We start from the raw sequence: 26,060 nt of genomic DNA on the forward strand, positions 1-26,060 counted from the left end.
GGTGGTGAAAGTGTGGAATGAGCTGCCAGCACAAGTGGTGGATGTGATTTTAATTTTAACATTTAAGAAGTTTGGATAGGTACATTAATGGGAAAGGAATAGAGGGCTATGGACCAGGCGCAGGTTGATGGGATCGGACAGTTTAAATGATTCTACATGGACTAAAAGGGCTAAAAGACCTTGCTTGTATGCTGCAGTTTTCTATGACTCTAGTCCTGATGCTTCTGTAACTCCTTCCTGGCAGTAATAGGAACATAGAAAACATGCAGCACAATACAGGCCCTTCAGCCCACAAAGTTTCAGCTTAGTTCTAAAAAAATCAAAATACAGGCAGTCCCAGGGTTACAAACGAGTTCTGTTCCTGAGTCAGTCTTTAAGTCAGATTTGTACGTAATCTGAACAGGTACATCCGGTATTATTTAGCGTCAGTTAGTCAAACGTTTGTCTTAGTATATAGTATATATTTTCTATGCATATAAAACATTTAAGAAACGTATGTATTTCAATAATTAAACCACTGCGCTGCTTAGTAATAATTGTAGCTTTCATCGGGGCAGGACCTTTCACATGCTCCATTATTCTCAATTTATCCTTTACCTGTATCATATAACCATATAACAATTACAGCACGGAAACAGGCCATCTTGGTCCTTCTAGTCCGTGCCGAACACTTACTCTCACCTAGTCCCACCGATCTGCACTCAGCCCATAACCCTCCATTCCTTTCCTGTCCATTTCCTGTATCCTTTAAAGTTGTTCCAATCGTTGACCGACTGTAGTCTAAAGCATTTCCAATGACCAATGGCATTTCACCTCTTTCCAATCGGTTTATTTTTTCCACTTCATTTTCAATCGCGATCATTTTCCATCAACAGAACAGAAAACTGCAGATTTTATGTTCTATTGCTGAGCAGCAGTGAACCGTCTGATTGGCCTATCAGAGTTCTCTTTAGGAACTAGTTGACTTGATCAGCATTTCTGATGTGGCTATTGTTCACGCTCACACTTAATAAAAAAAATACAGCAGCAGCCGCGAGCGGCAGGTCCTCTGCTCCCCCAGGTCCTAAAATCCACCCACACTGAGACAGGTTAAATGTGAAAAGTGGGGGTGGTGCTGACTGGAAAAGCGGGGGTCAGGGTGAATCTTGCTAAGAAATATTTAAGCCAAATACAAAGTTACACACTCACAGTGTTAATGGCAATGACTTAAAATGGCGGACAGCGTCATGATCCGCCTTAAAATGGCGGACAGCGTTTTCCTCCCTCCGTTCATAAGTTGTCCATAAGTCAGACGTTCGTAACCCGGGCACTGCCTGCACCAAACTGCTGCATATTATATAAGCGACATGTTGTTCTTACGGATAGAGAGAAAAGTTCTAGCAAATTTAAAGTGGGTCCAAGACTTCGACGATGCACAAACAGTTGGAGGTGTGCAAAGATCAATATGCTGGCTTATGATGAAGCAGTAACTATACCTTCTGTTTGCTGATATACAACACAGAAACACCAAGACATTCTGGATAATCATTTGGATAATCTGGATAATTAATTTGAACCTTTTACCAACTCTTCCTTAATATCACCAGCACTTTAACCATAGGTAACAATGATATGTGCTCCTCACTCAACATAGTTTATCACAGCGTCAATGTCTCAAAATTGGGAAGTATTTATAAAGCAACTATTTTGTCCAAATTCAATTTGACTAAGCTGATAGTAGCACGAAGAGTATCATATCTCTTATCATAATGCTGTCAGGTCATCATGTACCAGCCCTTCCAACCCACAAGCCTGTGACATCCAATTACACCCATGTGACCAAATACTGACTTTGGAACTTGGGAGCAAACTGGAGCAGTCAGTTGAAACCCATATTGGTCATGGGGAGAAAGTACAAGGTCCTTACAGACCCTGGCAGAAATTAAACCCGTGTAGCTGACTATTATACTACCGAAAATATTTCCACTGAGTTTTGAATTCCTGTGTCTTTCATCTTATCCACTCCCTTTCCAAGTTTATGGCCAAAAGCACTCTGCTTTATCTGATCTGTAAAAACACAAACAGACAGTGTGTGGAATGCAAGGTACAGAATAAATTGTCCATTCTTTGGGCAGTCATTATTAAGGGATACCACAGCGTTCCAATAACCTGGTATCTAATTGTTTAACATTCTCGATAGCTCAGCACCTGATTCTCTCACCAGACACGAGCAAGAGCTAAGAGTCTACAGTGTAAGCTACGTATGACACCCGGATGGCTTGAATGTTCTAGATAATTGTGACACACTGAAACTCACTAGATTCTAGTAGCCTCTCCTTTTAAATCTACTGGAACTCAGGCTCCATTTCCATTCAAAAACTGGATTCACTGAAAAATTTATTATACCGATGTGTAACGTGAAAAAGTTAATAAAAGAGTGTTGGGCATTAACAGAAGTGCAATTCAAGAGACAGTATATATAGTAACCTAGCAACACCAAAATCATTAGTGGTGGATTATTGAAGCTTTACTGGAATTGTCATTACCTCTTACTGCAATTGCAGTGCTGGAATTAGTGTAGATGGGTTAACTCAAAGAACACCAGCATTCTTTGATCCACAGCATCTACAGTTGTATTTTTGTGTTTTAACTCAAAGAACACCTGGGACCAGATGAACTATACCCCAGGGTTCTGAAAGAGGTGGCTGAAGAGATTGTGAAAGAATTAGTAATGATTGTTCAAGAATCACTAGGTTCTGGCATGGTTCCAGAGGACTGGAAAATTGCAAATGTCACTCCACTCATCAAAAAGGGAGGGAAGCAGAAGAAAGGAGCCTATAGGCCAGTTAGCCTGCAAGATGTTGTCTATTAAGGATAATGTCTCAGGGTACTTGAAGGCACATGATAAAATAGACCAAAGTCAGCAAGGTTTCCTTAAGGGAAAACATATGACAAATAAGTTGCAATTCTTCAAGGAAATAACAAGCAGGATAGACAGGAGAATTGGTGGATGTTGTGCACTTGGATTTTCAGAAGACCTTTGACAAGATGCTGCTCACAGGGCTGTTTAACAAGGGCCCATAGTATTACAGGGAAGATATTAGCATAGATAGAGGATTGGCTGATTGGTAAGACACAGAGTGGGAATAAAGGGAGCCTTTTCTGGTTGGCTTTCGGTGACTAATGGTGTTCTGCAGAGGTCACTGTGGGGACCACTTCTTTTTTACATTATATGCCAATGAGTTGGATAAAGGAATTGGTGGCTTTGTGCCCAAGTCTGCAAATGATACAAAGATAGGTGGAGGAGCAGTTAGCGCTGAGGAAGCAGAGGGGCTGCAAAAGGACTTAAGACAGGCTAGGAAAATGGGCAAAGTGGTGGATGGAATATGGTGTCAGGAACTGTTTAGGCATGCATTTTGGGTGAAGAAACAAAAGCATACATAGACTATTTTCAAACAGGCAGAAAATTCAGTGAAAAACCAAGGTGCAAAAGGACTTAGGAGTCCTTGTGCAGGATTCCCTAAAAGTTAACTTCCAGGTTGAGTCACTGGTGACGAAGGCAAACACAATGAACACATTCATGTCCTGAAGACTAGAGTATAAAAGCAAGGAAGGATATAATACTGAGGCTCCACAGGCACTGGTGAGGCCTCACTTGGAGTACTGAGAGCAGTTTTGGGCCCCTTATCTAATAAAAGATATACTGACATTGAAGAGGGTTCAGAGGTGGTTTACAACAATGATTCTGGGAATGAAAGGGTTATTGTATGAGGAGCACTTCATGGCTCTGGGCCTGTACTCACTGGAGATTAGAAGAAAAAAATGGGGGGAGGGTGGAATCTTACAGAAACCTATTGAAAATTGAAAGTCCTAGATAGAGAGGATGTGGAGAAAATGTTTCCTATATTGGGTGAGTCTAAGACCAGAGTGTATAGCCTGAGATTAGAGGGACGTCCATTTAGAATGAAGACGAGGAAAAATTTCTTTAGCCAGAGAGCTGAATCTGTGGAATTTGCTGCCATGAACGGCCGTGGAGGCTTGGTCATTGGGTATATTTAAGGCAGAAATTGGTAGTTTCTTGTTTAGTCAAGCTTATAGGGAGAAGGCAGAATAGGGCTGAGAGGGAAAAAGAATCAGCTCTGATGAAATGGTGGAGCAGACTCGATGGTCCGAATTGTGTAATTCTGCTTTTTGCCCCCATGTCTTATGGGAATAAGAACTTGTGACATTTTACCACTCCTCGGTTCAAACATTTTGTTATAGCTCTCTGCATAGCTAGAAGGGACCTGGCAATTTGACTTGCATAAATTAGACACAAGAGCCAAGTCAATTGGTCACATGAGATTGGGTGGCATGGACTCATTGGGTCGGAAGGGGTTGTTGCTGTCCTGCATCTCTAAATTAAAGTAACATGTTAAGAAATGCCTCCCATTTGCAGCCAAAGTCTCATAAGCAATAAGAAAACAAAAACACTCATTTCTGGTTTTTGGTTGAACATTGGTTTGGATACCAAATGACCCAAGGAACTCCAAACATAATTGTGGGGTAGATCAGTCTGAATAGGATAACTAAATACTCTGAGCAGCAAATTTGCCAGGAAAATCAATACAATATAATTTAACATTTTTTTATCTTGATCCTTCAGCAAATAGATCTTAGAACATCCACTGGAGTTTCTTGATAGGTACAAAATAAAGTTCAAGAGTGTTTCACAGAAGTTATTCTAAAATGGACAACTTCAGCAATCTAATACATCCATGGGAACAAAGAGCTGGTTAGTATATAAAGCTAAAAATCTAAGCTGTAATGATGCCTAGTTCACAGTTTAAGAGTTACAGTTCAAAATGCTTTATAGTATAGGAACTCAGAATATACTTTTGGGAACACTTCATCACACAGATAGTAAAATCATTAGTGCTGCTAGTAAATGATTTCTGCTGCTTCAGCAGTGCCAATTTGCTCAACAGAATGTCTTGCATGTATCTGAGACAGATTTCATGAGTGAATGGATTTTCAAGCAGACAAAACAGTAAACTCAAACCAAGTACTACACTAATCTAGGGATGGCACATTTATGGAAAGTAGGTGAATTACTGATTCGATTGCGATATATCAATATTTCAACATTGTTCCATTGAAATGATAAGTAAATATAAATAGCACAATTTAACAGCTGGGTGAGGAATGTGGCAGGTGGAATTCTGAAAGACAGAAAGAACCACCAGGGGCCAAAGTAAATACCAATCAACATCTGCCACAAAATCAATAATTATTGGGGGAGATGGTGGGGGGAGTCCAAGAGAGAAGAATCAGTATTTTCAATACAATGTGCCAGCCCATATACTATAGAGCTTAAGTCTGCACCCTACCTGGCCATCTGATACTGAGTTAGAGATCCTAGTGGTGCTTCCAGACCCCCCATTTTCTTCTTTCTAATGAGAGAACATGAGACTCGTTTCCACCTTGTCATTGTGTTACACCTCCACTCTCTCAGGTTGTATAAAAACACAATTATAAATCACTATCACTAAAATGTCTATAAATAAATCTCTATGCACATTATCCCCAATCTAATAAAATATGCACCTTGCACACTTAAATCAATCTAATGTTGTTTAAGTAGAATGAGGGGGATCTCTTTCAAGCATATTGAGTGGACAGATTGGACATGGAGAGGATGTTTCCAATAGTGGGATAGTCTAGGACCAGAGGGCACAGCCTCACAATGCAAGGACATCCCTTTAGAACAGAGATAAGGAGGAATTTCTTTAGGAAGAAGGTGGTGAATTTGTGGAATTCATTGCCACAGGCGGCCTTGAAGGCCAAGTCACTGGGTATATTTAAAGCAGAGGTCAATAGGCTCTTGGTTAATACGGGGGTTGAAGGGTTACGTGGAGAAGGCAGGAGAATGGGGTTGAGAGGGTTATAAAAACATTTGACTGAATAGTATAGTTGGCATGATGGGCCAAATGTCCTAATTCTGCTCCTTGGTTTATGGTCTCATTTACTTCAATGAGGGACTACGAAGATGTCAAGGCTCAGTCAGACAAACATCCAGACTCATTAAAAAGGATAGTCCTCTGTTTGGCAGGGAGGGCGACCTGAGCACTGGGTTCTACCTGAAGTAAAACACATTGAGTGGGCATTCTTTTTAATCATAAAATTAGAGCAGACCTATTCTCAGAGCTCAGATTGTTTGTTAAATTGTTTCATTAACCAAACCAGGAGAGGGACAGGGAGTCATGATGCAGGACACTTGACAAGAATAGTCCACATGGAGCTGGTCACACCAGACTGTAACTTTATATAATGTTAAATTCTTGGAAATGAAATCAGAATCCATCAGACCATAATTACACCAATTTGAATAAGCACATCAGTCTCCAAATGGTGCAATGTTAACTCCAGTGTTAAATTATGTTAAACACCAGTTCTACGTGGAAACTGATACAAAATATACCAAATGAATTATTCATATTGGGTAAACTCAGTTCAGCAGGGCAGTTAACTTTAGATAAGCAGCTTCTGACTACAAGTAGATTTATTCTACTTTTACACCTTGTTCCAGAAAAAGAACATTTCTCATCTCAGAAGGAACCATGCACAAAGCATTCTCCTCCTCACATTGGGTCCCCCGCCCCTCACTCTGCCCGTCTGCCTTCCCCAATTCCCTCACTTGATTTCATTGCAATTTTCTCTCCTAGCAAGATTTCATCATGTCCAGTCCTTTGCTGCTTCCACCACACCTCCCAACTTCTGCTACTTCCACTTGCTCCTCCATCTGCCAATCATCCCTCCTCACCCCAATCGCTTACTAGCTCTTGCTTCACCCCTCCCCTGCCGTGCCTTTGTACTGGCCAAACCACCCCCACCCCATTCTATTTTTTTGGTCCAGGTGAAGGCGGCAACCTGATTCGTTAACAGCAATAGAACCAGATGAAACCATTCAGCCCACTGAGTCTGTTCCACATTCCATCATAGCTGATTTATTTTCTCTCTCAACCCCATTCTCCAGCCTTTGTCCTATAACCTTTGACACCCTGACTAACCAAAATCTATTAACCTCTGTTTTAAGTACACCCTCCAACAATGCTACCTGGTGTTCCTCCAGTATCATGTGCTGCTGCATTCAGAATTTCTATTTAGGATGAGGCCTTGCTGCCTCCCAGTGAATGTGTCCAAATTCCATCAGAGAGTAAATGACGAATGCTAAATTCATTGCAAATGAAAGCTGGGTTGAAACCTTGGGAGCAGCTGATCTAACTGCACTGCAGAAACACCTTCAACATAGACTGGAGTGTTTCAAGATGACAGGTTACCACTACTCTTGCAAGGACAAGTAAAATTGGACAATAAATACCAGCTTTATTCGGGAGCTCATAAATTCCTAAATTTATTCCAAAAGGACAGAATGAACTTTTAGAAAAAGGAATAAAAAAGTTAAAATTTACCTGGAAACACAGACAAACTGCAGGAGAAACTCAGTAGGCCAGGCAGCACCTATCAAAGAGATGTTTCAGGCAGAGACCCCCTGAAATGTTGACTGTACTCTTTTCCATAGATGTTGCCTGGCCTGCTGAGTTCCTCTAGCATTTTGAGTGTGCTGGTTAGATTTCCGGCATCAGCAGATTTTCTTATGTTTGTGAAAAATGACCTGGATATTGTGCTTTAAAAGAACTATATACAATGCCAAGCATTGGAAGAATATTTCATGGAATATAATATTCAAGATCAGAAAGGCATGGCAAAACTAGGCAAAAAGTTCCATTTACAAACATATATAATCCTTAGGGCCAGAGAGGAAAGATCTAGCTGTCTTAGTCAATGGGAAAATACAAGTAAAAGGTTCAACTGCAGGAGTATGAACATACTCAAAAGTAAATGTTACGCCTGTAGCCCCCTCCTTTTTGAGAATCGCAAGATCGCTATTAATTCAGGTCAGGAGACCCAGGAAATTAGAGAGAGACACGCAGATTCCTCAATGTTTGGAATGTGTCCTGGGCCTCTGAGAGACAAAGCCACGGATAACGGCCATTATCTCTTGGAGACGGAATTGTGTATTGAGTACTGTACGATTCATCGAAGCCCCCAGGCAATGAACCGAGGGGGGTTGGTGGAGGGCTGGCATCATTCCACCCTGATTGACATCTGAGACCCTGTGAGTCAGGATACAAGAGGGTCTGTGGGAACAGCCCCTCAGACGCACCAGAAGAAACGCTCAAAATCCTTTCTTTTCTTTTCTTTTCAAATCTTTTTATTAATTTTTAAGAAAAACATAAGTAAAATATGTACAAAACATTTGAGAGTACATAATAGATTAATTAACAATCAGATATGTATTAATCAATACATAAAGTCTCCCAAACTCATAGTATTAATGTAAAGGAATTAAGAAAAAAAAGAAACAGGAGAAAAAGAACCCCCCCCCCAAAAAAAAACCAAAAGAATTAAAAAAAAAACAACTAATAAAAAAAAAACTAACCAACATGGGCAATTGCATAATGTTAAATACATACAGTAGTGTCGATGACTCCTAACCTCCATCCACACAATTCAGGATAGTAACAATAAGGTTCAGGATCAGACCATTTAATTCATATGAAAATGTTGAATAAATGGTCTCCAAGTTTCCTCAAATTTAACTGAAGAATCAAAAACCACACCTAATTTTTTCTAAACTCAAACAGGAAATAGTTTGAGAAAACCACTGAAATACAGTTGGAGGGTTAATTTCTTTCCAATTCAGTAAAATAGATCTTCTAGCCATTAGTGTAACAAATGCAATCATTCGTTGGGATGAAGCGGATAAGATAGATAGATAGATAGATAGATAGATACTTTATTCATCCCCATGGGGAAATTCAACTTTTTTTCCAATGTCCCATACACTTGTTGTAGCAAAACTAATTACATACAATACTTAACTCAGTAAAAAATATGATATGCATCTAAATCACTATCTCAAAAAGCATTAATAATAGCTTTTAAAAAGTTCTTAAGTCCTGGCGGTAGAATTGTAAAGCCTAATGGCATTGGGGAGTATTGACCTCTTCATCCTGTCTGAGGAGCATTGTATCGATAGTAACCTGTCGCTGAAACTGCTTCTCTGTCTCTGGATGGTGCTATGTAGAGGATGTTCAGAGTTATCCATAATTGACCGTAGCCTACTCAGCGCCCTTCGCTCAGCTACCAATGTTAAACTCTCCAGTACTTTGCCCACGACAGAGCCCGCCTTCCTTACCAGCTTATTAAGACGTGAGGCGTCCCTCTTCTTAATGCTTCCTCCCCAACACGCCACCACAAAGAAGAGGGCGCTCTCCACAACTGACCTATAGAACATCTTCAGCATCTCACTACAGACATTGAATGACGCCAACCTTCTTAGGAAGTACAGCCGACTCTGTGCCTTCCTGCACAAGGCATCTGTGTTGGCAGTCCAGTCTAGCTTCTCGTCTAACTGTACTCCCAGATACTTGTAGGTCTTAACCTGCTCCACACATTCTCCATTAATGATCACTGGCTCCATATGAGGCCTAGATCTCCTAAAGTCCACCACCATCTCCTTGGTCTTGGTGATATTGAGACGCAGGTAGTTTGAGTTGCACCATATCACAAAGTCCTGTATCAGTTTCCTATACTCCTCCTCCTGTCCATTCCTGACACACCCCACTATGGCCGTGTCATCAGCGAACTTCTGCACATGGCAGGACTCAGAGTTATATTGGAAGTCTGATGTGTACAGGGTGAACAGGACCGGAGAGAGTACGGTTCCCTGCGGCGCTCCTGTGCTGCTGACCACCGTGTCAGACCTACAGTCTCCCAACCGCACATACTGAGGTCTATCTGTCAAGTAGTCCACTATCCAATCCACCATGTGAGAGTCTACTCCCATCTCCGTTAGTTTGTGCCTTAAGATCTTGGGCTGGATGGTGTTAAAGGCACTAGAGAAGTCAAGGAATGTAATCCTCACAGCACAACTGACCCCCTCTAGGTGAGAGAGTGATTTGTGCAGCAAATACGTGATAGCATCCTCCACTCCCACCTTCTCCTTATACGCAAACTGAAGAGGATCCTGGGCGTGCCTGGTTTGTGGCCTCAGATTCTGTATTATCAGCCGCTCCATGGTCTTCATTACGTGCGACGTCAAGGCAACAGGTCTGAAGTCATTCAACTCCTTTGGTTGTGGTTTCTTCGGTACCGGGACAATACAGGATGTTTTCCACTGTCTGGGTACTCTTCTCTGCTCCAGGCTCATGTTGAAGATGCGCTGTAGTGGTTCTCCCAGCTCAGTCGCACAGGCCCTCAGTAATCGTGGGGAAACTCCATCCGGTCCAGCCGCCTTGCTGGTACAGATCTTCCTCAGTTGACCTTCCACCTGTGCAGCCGTAATCCTGGGCGTGGGCAAGGTCTCCTGTGAGTGGCTATTTTCCTGTGAGGGAAGTAAGCCTGGTGTGGATTTCTGCGGTGAGGATGAGATTGAGCTGTCGAACCTGTTGAAGAAGTTGTTCAGCTGGTTCGCTTTCTCCACATCTCCACTTATGTTTGCCCCCCGCTTTGCACTGCATCCGGTGATGATCTTCATCCCATCCCACACCTCCTTCATAATAAACACTTATTATCTATCATTGGTAGACCAAAAATTGCGGTAAAAGGATGTGGTTGGAGATTAATATTTAAAACTCTTGAAATAATATTAAAAATATCTTTCCAATAGTTTTGTAAACAAGGACAAGACCAAAACATATGGGTCAATGAAGTAACATCAGAATGACATCTATCACAGGTTGGATTAACATAAGAATAAAATCGAGCAAGTTTATCTTTAGACATGTGAGCTCTATGTACAACCTTAAATTGAATTAGAGCATGTTTAGCACAGATAGAGGATGAGTTTACCAATGATAAAAATTTTTCCCATTGCTCAGTAGATATAGGGCAATGCAATTCTTCCTGCCATTCCTTCTTAATTTTTTCTGATATATCTGGCTGTACATTCATAATCATATTATAAATGATAGCTACTAAGCCCTTTTGACAAGGATTGAGAGCTAAAATTCTTTCTGTAGTGTCCAATGGACATTCTTTCGAAAAAGACTTTAGTTCATTATATAGAAAATTTCTAACTTGTAAATATCTAAAAAAATGGGTTTTAGATAAATTATATTTATTAGATAACTGTTCAAAGGACATAATGTTATCATCCAAAAACAGATCACGAAAACATGTTATACCTTTTGTTTTCCATAAAAGAAAAGCTTGATCTATAGATGATGGTCGGAAGAAGTAGTTAGATATTATAGGACTTGACAGCATAAACTTATTCAAACCAAAAAATTTACAAAATTGGAACCAGATTCGTAATGTATATTTGACTATAGGATTAGTTATCTGTTTATTCATTTTGAATAACAAAAAAGGAAGTGAAGATCCTAAGATTGAGATCAATGAGAAATCTTGCACAGATTTACATTCCAAATTTACCCATTGTGGGCCAGCAACTGTAGTCGATTCTTGTGTCCAAAATATCAAATACCGTATATTAACTGCCCAATAGTAAAATCTTAAATTTGGTAGAGCCAAGCCGCCCTCCTTCTTAGGCTTCTGTAAATATTTTTTACCTAGCCTAGGATTTTTGTTCTGCCACAAATACGAAGATATTTTAGAGTCAACCATATCAAAAAAAGATTTAGGAATAAAAATTGGTAATGCTTGAAATAGATATAGAAATTTAGGTAGTATCATCATCTTAATGGCATTAATTCTGCCTACCAAAGACAAAGATAGTGGGGACCACCTATTAGCAAGTTGCTTAATTTGATCTATTAAAGGTAAAAAATTAGTTTTAAATAAATCTTTATGTTTTTTAGTAATTTTAATACCTAAGTAAGTAAAATAATCTGTAACAATTCTATATGGTACCTGATTATAAATTGAAGTATGCATATTTAATGGAAAAAGTTCACTCTTATTAAAATTCAATTTATATCCAGAAAAATTACTAAATTGAGCAAGCAAAGAAGAAATAGCAGGAATAGATCTTTCAGGGTCAGATATATATAATAACAAATCATCCGCATATAATGATACCTTATACATCGTCTCCCCACGGGTAATACCTAAAATATTGGGTGATTCACGAATGGCTATAGCCAAGGGTTCTAAAGCAATGTCAAATAATAAAGGGCTTAAAGGACAACCTTGCCTTGTACCCCGAAATAACTGAAAAAAAGGGGATCTTTGATTATTGGTGAAGACCGAAGCTAAAGGTTTCTGATATATTAATTTAATCCATGATATAAATTTTGAGCTAAAATTAAAATGTTGCAATGTATTAAATAAATATGACCATTCGACTCTATCAAATGCTTTTTCGGCATCTAAAGAGATGACACATTCTGGGCTTTTAGATGAAGAGGTATAAACAATATTAATTAATTTTCTAATATTAAAGGATGAATAGCGATTTTTAATAAATCCAGTCTGATCCTCAGAAATAATCCGAGGCAATATATTTTCTAATCTAATAGCCAAAATTTTACTAAAAATCTTAAAATCCGTATTCAGCAAAGATATAGGCCGATAGGATGCACATTCAGTAGGGTCTTTATCTTTTTTAAGAATTAAAGAAATAGAAGCTTCATAAAAAGATTGTGGTAGTTTACCTATACTTAATGCATCTTTAAAAATTTTACAAAGCCAAGGAGAAAGTCTGGAAGAAAAGGATTTTAAAAATTCTGCAGAAAAACCACCTGGACCCGAAGCTTTACCCGAGTTCATTGAAAAAATAGCCTTTTCTATTTCAGACTCCGTAATAGGTGTATCCAAAAATAGACTATCCTCAACAGTTACTTTTGGAATATTCAATTTCCTTAAGAATTCATTCATTATAGAAGAGTCCTTAATACATTCTGATTGATATAAGGAATTATAAAAATCTTGAAAGGCTTTATTTATCTCTTTATGATCAATCGTCAAAGTACCATCTTGTTTGCGAATCCTAGTAATCTGTCGCTTATCCGAAGCAATTTTCAATTGGTTAGCTAGTAGTTTACCAGACTTATCTCCATATGTATAGAATTGAGCTTTCGATTTAATTAACTGACTTTCAATCGAAGAGGTTAATAATAAACTATGCTCCATTTGAAGTTCCACTCTTTCTTTATAAAGTTCTTTACTAGGGGTCAATGAATAGATCTTGTCAATTGCCTTGATTTTATCAACTAATGTTAATATTTTAGAATTAGTTCGTTTCCTAACTCCAGCAGAATATGAAATAATCTGTCCACGAATATATGCCTTAAAAGTATCCCACAAAATTCCACTAGAGATCTCTGCTGTAGAATTTATTGAGAAAAACAAATCAATTTGTTGTTTAATAAAGTTGACAAAGTCAGAATCCTGCAGTAAACCAGGATTAAACCTCCAACCTTTAGTACTAATATATGAATCCGTCACCTTAATAGATAACTTCAAAGGTGCATGATCAGATATAGTGATAGAGTCATATTTACAATCCATAACATCTGTAAGTAAATGCTGATCAATGAAAAAGTAATCAATTCTTGAGTAATTATGATACACATGGGAAAAGTATGAGAACTCTTTGTCATTAGGGTGTAAAAAACGCCAAATTTCACAAATAACTGAATCAATCATAAAAGAATTAATAAGAGAAGCCGATTTATTCGGAAAAGTTTGAATGGGCTTGGATCTATCCATCAAAGGGTTTAGACAACAATTAAAATCCCCGCCCATTATCAATCTATATTGATCCAGATTGGGAAAGGATGTAAATAAGCATTTAAAAAATTCAGGACAGTCAGTATTTGGAGCATAAACATTAACTAAAACAACTTTTTGATTAAAAAGTAAACCAGTAATAAGCAAAAATCTACCTTGCGGATCTGAAATTGTTTCATGATGTATAAAAGCAGTTGATGAGTCTATGAAAATAGGAACACCTCTCACTTTAGCTTGCGAATTTGAGTGATACTGTTGGCCCTTCCAAAACCTAAACAACCGCTGACTATCCACCTTCCTTACATGAGTCTCTTGTACAAAAATAACATTAGCATTCATTCTATGGAATACTTTGAATATTTTTTTCCGTTTGATCGGATGATTTAAACCATTAGTATTCCAAGAAACAAAGTTAATAGTCTTATCCATATTGACAATATATATTACAGTTAACACGAGTTTGAAAGAAAAGTGAACTCATGAACCCGGAAGAAGGAAGTAAGTTCAAAGGGAAACCGGAAGTCACAGCACTGCAGCCATTTTTGTAGTTTCATAAGCCCATGAAATAAAACTAAGCAAAAAGCAAGCGAAAAAAAGAAAAAAAAGAAAAATCCCCCTCCCCCACCCTCAAAACCCCAGGAAAAAAGCCAAAAAGATGCAAGCGAGCGATCTAATACTAAAATTACCCCCTTGTCTCAAGACGGCAACTCGAACGTAACAAAGTTAAAAAAATACAAACAACCCACATTATAAAAAAGGGTTGATATAACAAAAGTTAAAATATAAAATTAGTGTTATAAATGTATATAAACAAAAGGGTTAAAAAAAAAGAATTAAAACAATAAATGAAAGTTTAAAACTTTCAAACACATCAAAACAGTTATGACGCTGCAAACACTACAGCCTGTCGGGAAGAAGAAACGCCATTTTATTTTTTTCCCAATCGTAATATTCAAATGTTAAAAGTGTAAAAGAGAACATATATCGATTTAAAAAAAGCAAAAAGGAAGAAAAAATATAAAGTCAGAATAAACCCAGCAAAAAAAAGCTTTAACCGTATGTAAGAAATACATGTAAACCATACCAAAAAAAAAAACAAACGTCAATCTATAGCAGATCCAAATCTATAGGCTAGATTACATTGGTCAGCCCGATAGAATGTTATTGTTCCAGGAAACCTTGAGCATCCGTTGGCGATTTAAACAGCCGAAAAGATCCATCTTGGAGAGTAACTCTCAAGTGTGCTGGAAATAACAGCGCTTGCTTGTAGCCTTTCTGGTGAAGATTCGACATAACCGATCTAAAAGCCAGCCTAGCCCGTAAGACCTCCGGGCTATAATCCTCCAAAATGTGAAATTTGAAATCTTGATGGGTTATCATGCCTTTTTTACGAGCTGCCCGAATCAAACGTTCTTTGATATGGGGATAATGGATCCAGAGAATTACGTGTCGTGGTTTCAAGCTTGAATCCGCCTGAAATCTGGAGACCCGATGTGCCCGATCAATTACCGGAGGAATATCCAGTACCTCTGGGCCCAGGACATCCATTAGGAATTTAGAGAAGAAAACGGTAAGATCACCGCTTTCAAATTTTTCCGGGATCCCAATTAACCGAAGATTTTGTCTTCGAGAGCGATTTTCCAAATCAGTAATTTTAACTTTATAGCGATCCATCTGTTGAGAAGTCGAAGTTTGCTCTTCTTGTATTTTTTCAATTATACGATCTTTCTTGCGAGCGGCTTCTTCAAGAGCCAAAATACTTGCTTGTTGTTTTTGTGATTCCAGTGAAAGTGTCTGGAGTTTTTCTTCCACAAATTTCAAACGCTCATCAAACCAAAAAAACTTTACGGTTATTTTTCTCTCCAGTTCTTCAAATTTGTCTTCTATAAGCTTCACAATTGTTTCTAAAGTTATCGGTTCTTTCGTCTGTTTCGATTCTTTTGCTCTAGACATTTCAACAAGTTGAGAATAATTCAAATAGTTTAAAAAAAAAAAAAATTCTGTATGTTTAGACCCCTTTAGAATGTATAAAAAGATCCTTTAAGGGGTGTTTGTAGGTTAAAAAGACGTAAAAGGTTTGGAGCAAAGCCTAGAAGCAGTTTACTCCATGAGCGCCATCTTGAGACTCCCGAAATCCTGTAACAGCGTAATAGCGAAAGCCGGTGGAAAGCCACGTACGTCCTTTTCCATTTGCCTCGGAATTGGTGGGCCTTGCCACAGAAGGACGGCTTTAGCTAACAACAAAGGGGAAATCAGCCCCCAACGACTCTCGAAGGATTGACATCATAAAAGGAATGGGCAAGTTAAACCTCCGTCTCTCTCTCTCCAACCAAAAGCTGCAGCTTGAATGAACTTGAGTGACTTTTATATTTCCATCGGACAATACATTATCCCCTAGACAACGATAGAGCTATTTCTTATTGATTATTATTATACCCGCGCTTTTAGATTTAGTATTGACGACGTATATTATCTGTATGTTTGCATCAATGTTATTTTTGTGTATTTTTATCAATAAATACTGTTAAAAATAGTACCATCAGACTTCAAAGAACCTCTCTATCTTTACTGGTAAGTGACCCAGTTACGGGGTACGTAACATAAACCAATAACAATTTTGAGATTTCTGCTCTAATCTAGAAATATTAATGTCACAGAATCAATTAGGTAAGAGAAGGTATGGCTCAAAGATCTGTTAAGAAATGGCTTTCAAACCACGAGTATTAGAAAAACAAGATCTATTCCATTGGGATGGACTTCACTTGAACAAGGGCCAGTGTTCTAACAAAATAGCTAGATCTAAAGATAAGGCTTCAAACTGTATAGTTGTGGGATAGGCACTGGGGAAAGCAAAGGGGACTGAGAGAGAAAATTTATGAATTTAAACAGAATCTATGATCACAAAATAAAAAAAACAATGTATCCAGGACTACATACAATGTCATCTTTTAATTACATATTTTAAATTTAATCTTAATGCTTACATTTACATCAATTTTAATAATTTAAAAAATATTAATTATGAGTTTTTGTGGATTCACTGGAGGAAAGTCTCCACTTCATTTTACCACCAGTCCAAGGGTGAGAGTATTCCACAAGTGGGCTCTCATATCCTTGGGATTTGAGCACAGGTGCTGTTGAGGTCTTGCTATACCTTGCTGACAAACAGAGGATGTTTAGATTTGTGTATACAGCTCAGGCAAGCAAGGATAGTTAGTTTTAGGAGTCTGGAATGGGTCCTTTAAGGTTGTCATCAGGCAAGGGTAGTGGGGTTAAGCTCCCACTACCTATTAAATGCTCCCAATGGCATTCATCTTAAATAGCCACTGACAACCAATTCCAGCTCTTGGTTTAGTTAATAAGCCCGGCAGAACTGTTACTACCGACATGAGAAGAGGCAAAACCTGGTGACTGGCACCTTAAAACCAGTTACTTTGGGCAGAAAGGGTTCATCAACAGTGTTTGATAACTCATCTAAAAGGAAACTTTGATCTCAAACCTAGCTGCTATTTGGGGAAAGCTATTTGAGTAAACACCGAGGAGAAATCCAGAGCTGGAGTCCCTAAGGCAGAACGATGCTGAGTTTAATGCTTTAAACTCCTGCAATATCATCTGTATCAGCCTCTGCTGCTCCTTTGGATTCATCAGCAGAGTGGAGAGAGAGCGCCTGCTGCTTGCTCTCCATTTCGTACCACCTTGGCTTGCATATGACAACTAGGTAGCAACATCCACGGTCAACCCTGACCAATGGAAGGCCTCAAGTCTGGACTCCATAAGTACTGTAAACCAGAAGGACTGTGCGTACAAATACAGACCTATCTAATTCAATAGGACCAGCTGACACAAAGATAAATTGTAACTTCATCTGAGCATTCACAACATGAAGCTGAGTTAATGACAAAATAGGTCTGACTTACATTTGCACATCATTTAATAGTTTGCATGCATTTCAAGGAACAAGAAAGCTAATGGGACCAATGCATTCGGATCATTATGGGATTAAACATAGAGAATGCCTGCTCTTGCCACCTTCCATAGGAAGAGCTCGATGGTTGTTAAGGAGAAAATTCTTGGCTGGGAAGAGTTGTGCAGCAAGCAAGATCAATTGTTTATCACATGGAGCAGGTGTTTCTAGTCCCCACCAATGGCCCACACTCATTTGAGTCCCGTATCTCCATACTAAGCCATCACAACACTAAAATCAGCACCAGTCCTCAGAGGGCGGACACTGACACACACACACACACACACACACACCATTGCTGAAAGGTTAGCAAAGGGCAGGGATCCACACCAGTTTTCTCACTCACTGAAATGCATACAAACTATTAAATGAAAATCTAATGGAAGGTTAACTCTTCTCCCTCCACAGATACTGTGCAACCTGTTGAGTGCTTTCTGGGTGTTCAGCTGGAGGACGAATCAGAGCTATAATTTGTTCCAGCATAATAAGTCATTAGAAAGTCAATTCAGGGCCCCTAATATTTAGGATAAAGCAAAGTCATGGAAGGTCTGAATGAGTGAAGCACAGAAGGATCTAAATGCTTTGATGCATGAGTAACAAAATGTTGACATGCTGATCCAAGTAGTTAAAAAGTTAAATGGTATTCTGGTCTTATTTAAAAACAGAAAGGTTGTGTTATAATTGCACAGGCAGGGCGGTCGGTGAGGTCTCACATGGAATACCATGTTCAGTTTTGATCCACTTACATCATTAAAGACAATGGTGGCTGTATGAAGGAGATTATCACACTAGTGGAGACATATAGGACTGTAAATGCTGAATCTGGGGTAACTATCTCCTGAACGAACAATGTTTTCTTTCAGCAGCCTAATTCCTGGAATAATAAGGTTGCCCAACCAAAAGAGACTAAATAGTTCGAGCCTGTATTCTTAGGAGTTTAGAAGAATGACAGAAGACCACATTCAAACATACAAGATCCGAAAGGAAGCTGACAGGCTAGATGTTGGGTGCTTTTAGAGGAAGAGTCTCAAACCAGGGGATATGGAGATGGTTATTTAAAACTGACCTGTGCATTTTGCAGAAGGTGGTGAATCTCAGGAATTATCTGTCCTCACCAGGTGGACAGAACTGGATCAATAGAAATGCTGCATTGAAGTAGATAAATATTTGGAACATCAGGGAATAGGAAGGTACAGAGAAATGGTACAGAAGAGCACCTGAAGCCAGCAAAGATCGGCCATTGTGAGAAAGACCTGAGGTGTCTGATGGCTCATACTAGCTGCAATATCACAGAGAAATTAAGGCACTGCTGCTCAAGTTTTTCTAGGACTTCTTGGAAGAGTGCTAAAAAGAGAAAGTTTAGAGGAGGTGTGGGTGACATCTTTGCAGAGCACCTACATACTCAGGAATGACCCTCAGCTTCCAGATGCCCATAAAACTAACCATTCCCGTGAGACTTCGTATCAAATTCAACGTTCTTTTTGTGTACCAAGGACTGTACAGAAACAGATCTGTTCCTGTGCAGTATAACCCTTTAATATTGCCACAGATTTTTCTCTCATCACCAGCACTATCTGATCTACCGCACATTTCTAAAATTTTCCTTTTGGCTCAAACAGCTCTGCCTCGTCTTTGTGTGTCTCTGGTTACTTTCTACCCTAATTCTCTCATTAACCAGAGATCCAGTTAACTGCAGTCACCTCAGAAACCTTAGCTTCATCCAAACAGATACTTCCTTTGTTTCTATTTGCAATTTAAAACTAACTTATCTTGCTTCCTCATGTAAAGTCTAGAAATATTATATATTTCTCTTACCACAGATGCTGCCTGACATGTTCAATATTCACAGAATTCTCTCTTTAATATCAGATTGCTAGCATCTACAATATTTTCATTATCAAGATGTCAAAATGAATTTTGGCAAACTAAGAATTTTCTTTTAGGGGTAACACACACAATAGGTAAAGGAACAAGCTGTATAGCATATTTAGACCTGAAAAGAAGAGAAAGTTCTTTAGCCCAAGTGTGGTAAATCTGTGAAATTCATTGCCATTAATGGGTATGGAGGCCATATAATTGAGTATATTTAAAGTGGAGATTGCTTGGTTCTTGATTAGTCACAACATCAAAAGTTACAGGGAGAAGGCAGGAGAATGGGGTTGAAAGGTATAATAAATCAAACATAATGGAATGCTAGAGCAGACTTGATGGGCTGAATGGCTTAAATGTGCTCCTATGTCATACGGTCTTATGAAATGGGCTCTCCAGCCACCACCAGTTGCCCATTTAATCGAAGTGTTGTGCTTCAACTCTCCAAAGGATTTATAAGATGCCCCCATGCAAGAGATAATTATTCAAAATTAGATCTCAGTGCTTTGAAAATAATGTACCAGCATGACTGAGAATTGGAAAACAATAGCAATAAATGGATCTTCAAATAAGCTGATGTCGGGATTGCAGATGCCAACAATGTACATAAAGAGGATCAGGTTTATGTTATAAAGGTAAAGGAGCAACATGGACTACAAGGCAGATGCAGCAGCGTTCGGAATAGTGATGTTACAGAGAACGAACAAGGGCACAGCAGATGAACTGCACTGTGGAGAAATGTGAGAAATGAATTTGTGAGATGCGAGATATCCAGTTGGATAAGAAAGGTGGTGAAAAATTGAATAGCACCGGTGTTCAAAGAGAACTAGACATTCTTTTACATAAAATAATGAGAGGCATTGATCGTGTGGATAGTCAAAGGCTTTCTCCCCAGGGCTGAAATGGCTCGCATGAGAGGGCACCGTTTTAAGGTGTTTAGAAGTAGGTACAAAGGAGATGCCAGGGGTAAGTTTTTTTTTAAAAAAACACGGAGAGTGGTGAGTATGTGGAATGGGCTGCCAGCGACGGTGGTGGAGGTGGATACGATAGGGTTTTTTTTAAAAAAGAGACTCCTGGATAGGTACATGGAGCTTTCTAAGGTAATGTCCTTTCTAAGACGTGTTCGGCATAGCTTTGTGCGCCCAAGGGCCTGTACTGTGCTGTAGGTTTTCTATGTTTCTATGAATCAGAATATGTGGGTACAGAAAGCAAATAGGAAGTCAGGTGACATGTTGGCCTTACATGCATCAAAAGTGATGTCTCAACAAAAATCAGGATAATGATGTTCTTCACCATTCTCCACCATTGTTCTCCACCATTTTTGCTGCCCTCACCTGCATCTCCCCCATTTCCCAGAAATCAGTGCTCACTCCATCAGCCTGCTGCCTCAACAGGAATAGAGTTCCTTTTGCCCTCACATACCACCCATGAGCCTTCCCATCCAATACACAAGTCTCCGCAACTTCCGCCATCTTCAACAGGATCCTACCACCAAACATATCTCTACGCCTCCGTCCCCCATACCAATCTCCACTTTCCACAAAGATCGCTCCCCCCATGATTCCTTTGACTCCCTCATCACCATTCAGGGACTCAAACAGTCCTTCTGGGTGAGATTCCTTACTGTATCCCGTGCTGCCTACGTAGCCTCCTCTACACTAGTGAGACCCGACAGAGATTGGGGAAATCGCTTTGTCGAGCATCTCTGCTCCATCCATAGAAAGTGGGATTTCGCAGTGGCCAACCATTTTAATTCCTATCCCCATTCCCATTCTGACACCTCACGTTCTAACTAAGCAGCTATAAATCGATTTTACCAATTTTCCTCTCTGGCCTCCCTTCTCTTGCCCTTTCTCCCATGGTCCACTCTCCTTCTCCGGACCTTTACTGTTTCCATCTATCACCTCCCAGCTTCTTATTTCATATCCTCTCCTTCACCCATCAACTTCTAACTTGTACCTTCTTATTCCAACACCTTCCTCCTTCCTATCCAGTCCTGCTGAAGGGTCTTGGCCCGAAACATTGACTGTTTATTCATTTTCCATCGATGCTGTCCAAGATCCTCCAGCATTTTGTGTATGTTGCTCAGAATCAGATGCATTATTTTTATTAAAGTTTGTCGTGAAATAAGTTGTTCTGCAGCAATAGGACAGTGCAGAAAGAGAAATAGTGCTCATGCATTTTCAGAAATCTGATGGCAGAGGGGAAAGAAGCTGCTCCTAGAACATTGAGCCTGTGTCTGAACTGTACCTGCTCTCCAATGGTAGCAATGAGAAGAGAGCATGTGCTGGGTGGTTAGAGCCCTTAATGGTGGATGCTCCTCTTTGAGAGATCGCCTTTAGAAGATGTCCTCGATGGTGGGGAGGCTAGCACCCATGGTGGAGCTGGCTGAATTTAAAACCCTCTGCAGCTTTTTCCCCCCAATACTGTATATTAGCCACTCCAGACCAGATGCTGATACAACTAGTTTGAAGGCTCTCCATGGTTGATCTGTTGAAATTTGCTAGCATTTAGATGAACGGTAAAACCATCCAGAATATTGTGTAGAAGTTTCCCTAACTGAGGAAGGATACCCTTCCAAGCAGACTGGGCTGATAAGAGTTTAGAAGAATGCGACACGATCTCACGGCATACAAAATTCTTACAGGGTTCATCTGTACTGATGTGGAATTGTTGCGTCCTCTGGTTGGGGTGTCCACCATTAGGGACTGCATTTCCTAGATTGTCATTCAGTGCAAAGGTGAAAATGAATTTCTTCACACAGAAAAGTGAGATTTTAGGCTATGGCAATTAAATGACCAAGTGTATTGGTGACAGAAATCAGAAAGATCTAAAGGTCAGACAAACATAAAATATAGCAGCAGAACTAGGTCATTCAGCCCATCAAATGTGATGTACCATTCAATCATAGCTGATTTATATCCCTCTCCACTGCCTTCTCCCCATAACCTTTAATACTTTTACTAATCAATAACCTATCAATCTTTGCTTTAAATATACCCAGTGACTTGGTCTCCACAACGTCTGTGTGCAATGAATTCCACAGATTCACCACCCTCTAAGAAATTCCTCCTTATCTCTATTCTAGAGATATCCCTTGGAGACACAGGTACAGCAGCATCCAATCTAGTATTCCAACAATTAAAATGTAATTTATATTCAGGGAATGACGAGAAAAGTCAGTGCAAGAAAATTAAGCTGAGGTAAAAAAAATATTCACAACCTTACAGAATGGCAAAGCAGGCATGAGATAGCAAGGCTTTCTCCTGCTTCTATTTCCAATATTCTGACACACTCCATCTGGCTTTATAACACACTTTAAACCCATTTTGTTTGGGCATTTCAGTCATTGGGTATATTTAGCCACGCACAGAATTTCAACTCATTAAATCTGGGACCTAATGAGAGGATGTTTGAAAGATTTAGCGCTGGTTGCTTTCTGAGATCATAATTATGGGACTGCTTGTGAGCCTTATATAGCCATAGCTTCAAGTTCACCTATAATAGCAACAGGGAGCGCGACCAGATCAGGTTTAGAGACTTAAGAACACAGTTAGTGTCTACACAGAATGTCATTAGATACTGGAATCACCAATAAGGAACAAAGAAAGTTATGGGAAGTGATCAGAGAAAAAGAAACCTGGGATGAATCCTTAAGAAATAGGCACGGAGAGAAAAAAAAATTAAAGTAGAAACATGAAACTACTTTTCAAATGTTAGGATCAACTTGATGGTAAACAGATTTTAAAGACTGTCTCTTCAATAAAGGTTCAAGTGCACATATTTCCAATTTGTTTAAATCCGGAACCTGATATGTCATGATTTCAGTTGCACCTGAGACAAACTTCATCTGTACACAAAACTCCTGCCTCCTTAGTGACAGTTCTTGCTGACCTAACAATCAACATTTTCTGTATCAATCTATTGTTATCGTGGGAGTCAGATGCAGCTTCCTAGGCAATTCAATATTTTTCACCTACTGTTTTCCCAAATACAAACTAATCTTTCAGTGTAATTAGCTTGGTCAACTACCAAGAATTACGTAGCTTGTAAACAACTTCTAAAGGCAAAACATGGGTTGTTATAATATTGTCTGTATAAAGTTAGCTCTGCGCTACTGAAATATTCCTTTTCAAAATAATTCACGTTTTCACACTAAATGTATGGGGTATAATATTGTTAGAGTAGGGAATGATGATCAGTATCAATGAGACACTCTGCTGGGACAAAGATCATTTAACAAATTCTATGGAACATTGTATGAACTTATGAAAGAACATACAGTTCCTTATACAGCACCTGTTTCAGAAACAAGGCTGAAACCACCAAACACCATACAGATCAGAATTTTGTGCAGTTAAAAGTTATAGCGGTCTCCATGGAAAGCAAAAATACCATTATAGATTGATAATCCTATTAGATCTTAAAGCATTAACCACCTTGGTTAATGGTAGGGATCCATGACACAAAAGGTGTTGGGGACCCCTGCCTTAAAGACTCTTGCACATTGTTCAGAAATAACGAAGTGTTTACTAAGAAGAGCATCATGAATGCCACAGAAATAACTTAACACGAGTGTTGGGTGTATGGAACGCCCTGCCAGGGGTGGTGGTAGAGGCAGATACATTAGGGACATTTAAGAAACTCTTAGACAGACACATAGATGATTTTAAAAACTGGTGGGCTATGACAGATTGTTCTCACAACATAAAGGGCCGAAGGGCCTCAACTGTGCTATAGTGTTTTCACGTCCTAAATGAGAGTAATGCGTAGTTAGGTCTTAGATCATATGCATACTACAAGGAGGGAGATATTTGCAGCATTTAAGTTCATTAAGTTGGGCAGAGTTTCCTGGGCGGACCAAGTGTACCCACCGAACCCCCCCTCCCACCACCAACCCCTGACCAGGGAAGAAATCAGAGACTTTTGCAGAGATACTTGCCTCATCATTAGTCATGGGTGAAGCTCCATGACTGATAGATGGCAAATGTTGTTCCATTGTTCAAGAGGGGTAACAAAGACAGGCCATTGAGACTGACTTCAGTTGTAGAGAAGTTACAAGGAATCTTGAGGAACAAGATCTACCATAATTTGGATAGTCAAGGCCTGATCAGGAATAGTCAGCATGCTTTTGTACATGGGAGGTCATGTCTGGAGTTTTTCAAAGAAATAACTAAGGGAATAGATGAAAAAAGGGCAGTAGATATTGGCTACAAGGACTTTTATAAGGCCTGTGACAAAGCCCCACATGGCAGGCTGATTTGAAAGATTAGGTCACATTAAACTTGGGGAAAGTGGATTCAAAATTGGCTGGATGATTGAAACAGAGTGATAGTTGAAGGTTGATTCTCTGACTGAAGGCTTGTCACTCAATGGGGTCAGTGTTATTCATTGTTTATGTAAATGATTTGCAAGTGAATATAAATGGCATGAGTTTGCTACAACACTAAATTAGGGGTCTTGCTGATAATGAAGCAGGTTACAATGAATTGCAGAGATCCTAACCAGATAAGGAGATGGACTGAGAAATGGTAAATAGATTTCAATTGTTAGATAATTGTGAGGTGATGTACTTTGGACGGCCAAATCAGGTTAGGATCTACACAGTGAAAGACAGCACTGACATCTGCTGTGGAACCTGGGAGTATGGTTTGCTGAAAGTGGCCCCACTTTTCCAGTACAGTGTGCTGTAAAAATTGTTAGCCTCAATCGAGTTTAGGAACAGAAACATTATGTTAGTTTCTCAAGAGTCACTGGCGAGACTGCACTTTGGAGTAATATGCACAGTTTCACTCACCCTCTTATAGGAAAAGCATTGACAAGCTGGGGAGAGTGCAGAAGAGAACTACAAAGATGCTGCATGGACAAGAGGGCCAGATCCATAGGGAGAGGAAGACCATGCTTAACCTTGATTCCCTGGAGAATGAGAGGTGACCTCAGAAGTTTTTAAAATCATGAAAGATATGGATAATTTGAACAGTCAGTCTTTTCCCCAGGGTTAACAAGTCCAAAACTAGAGAGCACAAACAGAAGAATGGAGAGATTTAAGAGACCTGAGAAGTGACTTCTTTTCATAGAGGGTTGCAAGTACATAGAAAGAGCTTACAGCATATGTACTAGAGTGGGTACAATTCCACATTTAATAGGCATTTGGATAGGTACATGGAGTGAAGGGGTTTGGAGGGTTATGGGCTGAACATAAGCAACTGTGACTGTCAGCATAGACAGGTTGGGCTGAAGTGGCCATTTTCTTGCTGTACTGCTCTTATCAGAAAAATCCATCCCTGTGCTCCAAGCTTCAGCATTGATCAGCAAGAGCAAGTTATGGTCATCTTCATAGCAGCTTGCTGCAGGTCTGCTATGTATAATTGAATGATAATTAAACTTCACTCTGGCAGCTGCCTAGGAAATCTCCCCAAGAACCTGTACACAGCATTAAGCTGCTGCAGCGATTGGTATACTAATACTAAGGCCAAGATAAAGTTGGAAAAAAAACACAATGTTTTTG

The 26,060-nt window shown here is 39.5% G+C and overlaps 1 protein-coding gene across 2 annotated transcripts in view; it reads right to left on the bottom strand.

Annotated features, from left to right (window-relative positions):
- Positions 1-26,060, bottom strand: part of LOC140714034 (E3 ubiquitin-protein ligase ARIH1) — a 113,446-nt gene that overhangs the window by 50,388 nt on the left and 36,998 nt on the right. The window contains exon 4 of one of the 2 annotated variants that reach the window (XM_073024692.1): positions 5,349-5,411. The exons of the other annotated variant lie outside the window; for it this stretch is intronic. Within the exon in view, the coding sequence (XP_072880793.1) occupies positions 5,349-5,411 (63 nt within the window). The remainder of the gene's footprint in view (positions 1-5,348; positions 5,412-26,060) is intronic. 2 annotated transcript variants of the gene reach the window in all.

The sequence above is a fragment of the Hemitrygon akajei genome, chromosome 21 (assembly GCF_048418815.1).
Source record: "Hemitrygon akajei chromosome 21, sHemAka1.3, whole genome shotgun sequence".
In the NCBI taxonomy this organism is placed as follows: Eukaryota; Metazoa; Chordata; class Chondrichthyes; order Myliobatiformes; family Dasyatidae; genus Hemitrygon; species Hemitrygon akajei.